The 2,559-nt window shown below is 50.0% G+C and overlaps 1 protein-coding gene across 1 annotated transcript; it reads left to right on the top strand.

Annotated features, from left to right (window-relative positions):
- Positions 1-1,901: 1,901 nt before the first annotated feature.
- LOC118981335 (class I histocompatibility antigen, Gogo-C*0202 alpha chain-like) lies at positions 1,902-2,548 on the top strand (the record flags this gene model as incomplete). Its single annotated transcript, XM_037038024.1, has 2 exons — positions 1,902-2,012; positions 2,199-2,548. Coding segments are annotated over exons 1-2 (414 nt in total), but the record flags the coding sequence as incomplete, so codon positions are not given.
- Between the last annotated feature and the right edge of the window lie 11 nt (positions 2,549-2,559).

Raw genomic sequence — 2,559 nt, 5'->3', positions numbered from 1 at the left:
GATAAAGAAGCAGTGCACACACCCAGCAAAATTCGACTAAGCCACACACAGTAGAACAATGGAATCTCTCATTGGCAACTACATGATGGAGGGTGTGGTGCTGAGTTTAACAAATCAGACAGAGAGAGACAGATGCCGGATGATTGGGCCTGCATGGGGAGTCTAAAAAATAAAGTAACCAAGCAGAACGGAAATAGACTCACAGACACAGGGAACAGGCTGATGGTTGTCAGACGGGATAGGGACTAGGGGGCTGGGTGAAAAAGGAGAAGAGATTAAGAAGTACACACAGGTCGTTACAGAACAGTCACCAGGAAGGAAAGCGCAGCACAGGGAACAGAGTCAATAATGTTGTAATAACTACATATGGTGTCAGGTGGGTACTAGATTTATTGGGGGAATGACTTTGTAAGTTATATAAATGTCTAATCACAGAGTTACACACCAGAAACTAATATAATATTGTAGATCAACTGTAATTCAAAATAAAAATATTAAAAGGAAGATATATGTGGAATTAATTATACAAATGTATTAATTTTCTAACTGTCCTTAGTGAAAATGGGGAACAAAAAATAAAATATCTCCCACAATGACCAGGAAAGTGCACAAACACACTCCTGCTCCATTCCCAAGTGTCAGGAGCCCAGGAAAGTGACCTGTGAGGGCTGAGTCGGCCTCTTTCAGGAACAGCAAGTTCACGTAAGAGAATGAGAGACACAGAAGCTGTGATGACTGAGGTGAGGTGACCTGGCCAACACTCTCTCCAATGAACGGGAGCTTCTCCCTCAAGGAAAGTCAACGGGCAGTGGGCACCTGACAGCACTTGCTGTCTGGATGGAATGGAAGCTCTCAGAGGAAACCCAGGGTTTTGGCAAACGTGTGTCTCCCCAGGGCAGCCAGACGGCTTCCCAGAGCTGAGGACCGTTTCCAGTGGGGTCTGTGGGAACGTTAACAAGTGTGATTTTTGTGATGTGTCATTAAATGCACCAGCACTGGGAGATCTCTCTCACTTAGGGAGACGATGCATCACTTTCCAATAATCCTGCATCAGTACAAGAGCCACAGAAGTAACGTAACAGAGTAGGAAACACTCAATGGTGTAGTTTCAGGTTCCACTTTGCAGAGATTTTCAGGAACTACCACTGGCGAAGCTTCAGTGAACTATCAAAGCTTAATATCCACACTTATCTGAAAATGTCTGTAAATGCTCCTCCTACATATCTGTGTGAGGCTGAATATTTTACTACATACTGCAACAACAAAAATATTTAATGCAGAAGCATATGTGAAAATCCAGCAGACTTCTCATAATACAGACAAGAACTGAGACTTGCAAAAAATGTAAAATGTAAGTAGATTCATTCTTCTCATGATCTGGTATATCTGGGAAATAGTTATTTTTCATAAAAAACATTATTTCTCTTAACATAGGTTATTAATATTATTCTCAATGGAGTTAAAAATTTCAAACTCTTTTCTTCCTTGTATGGCAAATATTGATAGCTATAACCCACACAAACAAAATCATTTTGGGGATTCTCCCTATTTCGTAAGACTCTATAGATGTTCTGACACCAAAATGTTTTGACAGTCGCTGAATAAAACAGCACGTGGGCCGGGACTCAGGGAGACAGCAGGACAGAGACCTCTCCGTGGACCAGAAGGGCTCAGCGCAGAGTCCCCGGTCCCCAGGCCGGGCTCCTAGGGTCTCCGCCTGAGGACTGAGCCTGGGGCGGGGACGCTCAGGGCTCAGGGGTCTTCTCTCTTGTTTCCCTTCTTCCTCTTGCGGGTACTTCTGCCTGGATACTGGTGACACAGTACAAAGTTCTCACCCCAATTGGGTAACTGGGCTCTAAAGAAGCCAATCAGCGTCAAGATGGTTCCGAATTTAATGACTTCGCAGAGAACCGGAACTCATTCTCTCCAAACTATCTGGGTTTTGGTCATGGATCCCGGACCTCTGCTCCTGCTGCTCTCGGGGGCCCTGACCCTGACCAAGACCTGGGCGGGTGAGTGGGGGGTCGGGAGGGGACGGCCTCTGCGGGGCAGGAGCCAGGAGACGCGCGGGGGCGCAGGCCCCGGGGAAGGCGCGTCTCCTGAACTTCCCGACCAGANGCTCCCTTTAACCGCGCCCCGGCCCCTGCCCATTCCGGCCGGACCGCGGACACGTGGACACGCATGCTCCCCACCCCCAGGCACGCACACCCTGATATATTTGCACACCGCGGTGTTCGGACCGGGCCCCAGGAAGAACCGGTACCTCGTCGTCAGCTACCTGGACGACACCCAGATCACGCTGTTCGACAGCCACGCCCCGAACCCGAGGCTGGAGCCGCGGGCACCGTGGATGGAGCAGCCGTGGGTGGAGCAGGAGACGCCGGGCTATTGGAAGGAGCGCACGGAGGTTTGCCAGCGCCAGGCCCAGATTAACCAAGGGAACGTGAACCAGCTGCGCGCGCACTACAACCAGAGCGAGGATGGTGAGCCCCGCGGGCCCGGTCGCGACCCCCACCCCCACCGACCGGCCCAACCAACCGGCCTGGTTGTCGGCCCAAG

This window comes from Sturnira hondurensis, unplaced genomic scaffold (assembly GCF_014824575.4).
Source record: "Sturnira hondurensis isolate 20B ecotype Veracruz unplaced genomic scaffold, ASM1482457v3 Scaffold0024020, whole genome shotgun sequence".
NCBI lineage: Eukaryota > Metazoa > Chordata > Mammalia > Chiroptera > Phyllostomidae > Sturnira > Sturnira hondurensis.
The sequence above is the reverse complement of the archived record's forward strand: the minus strand, read 5'-3'. Positions and strand labels throughout refer to the sequence as shown.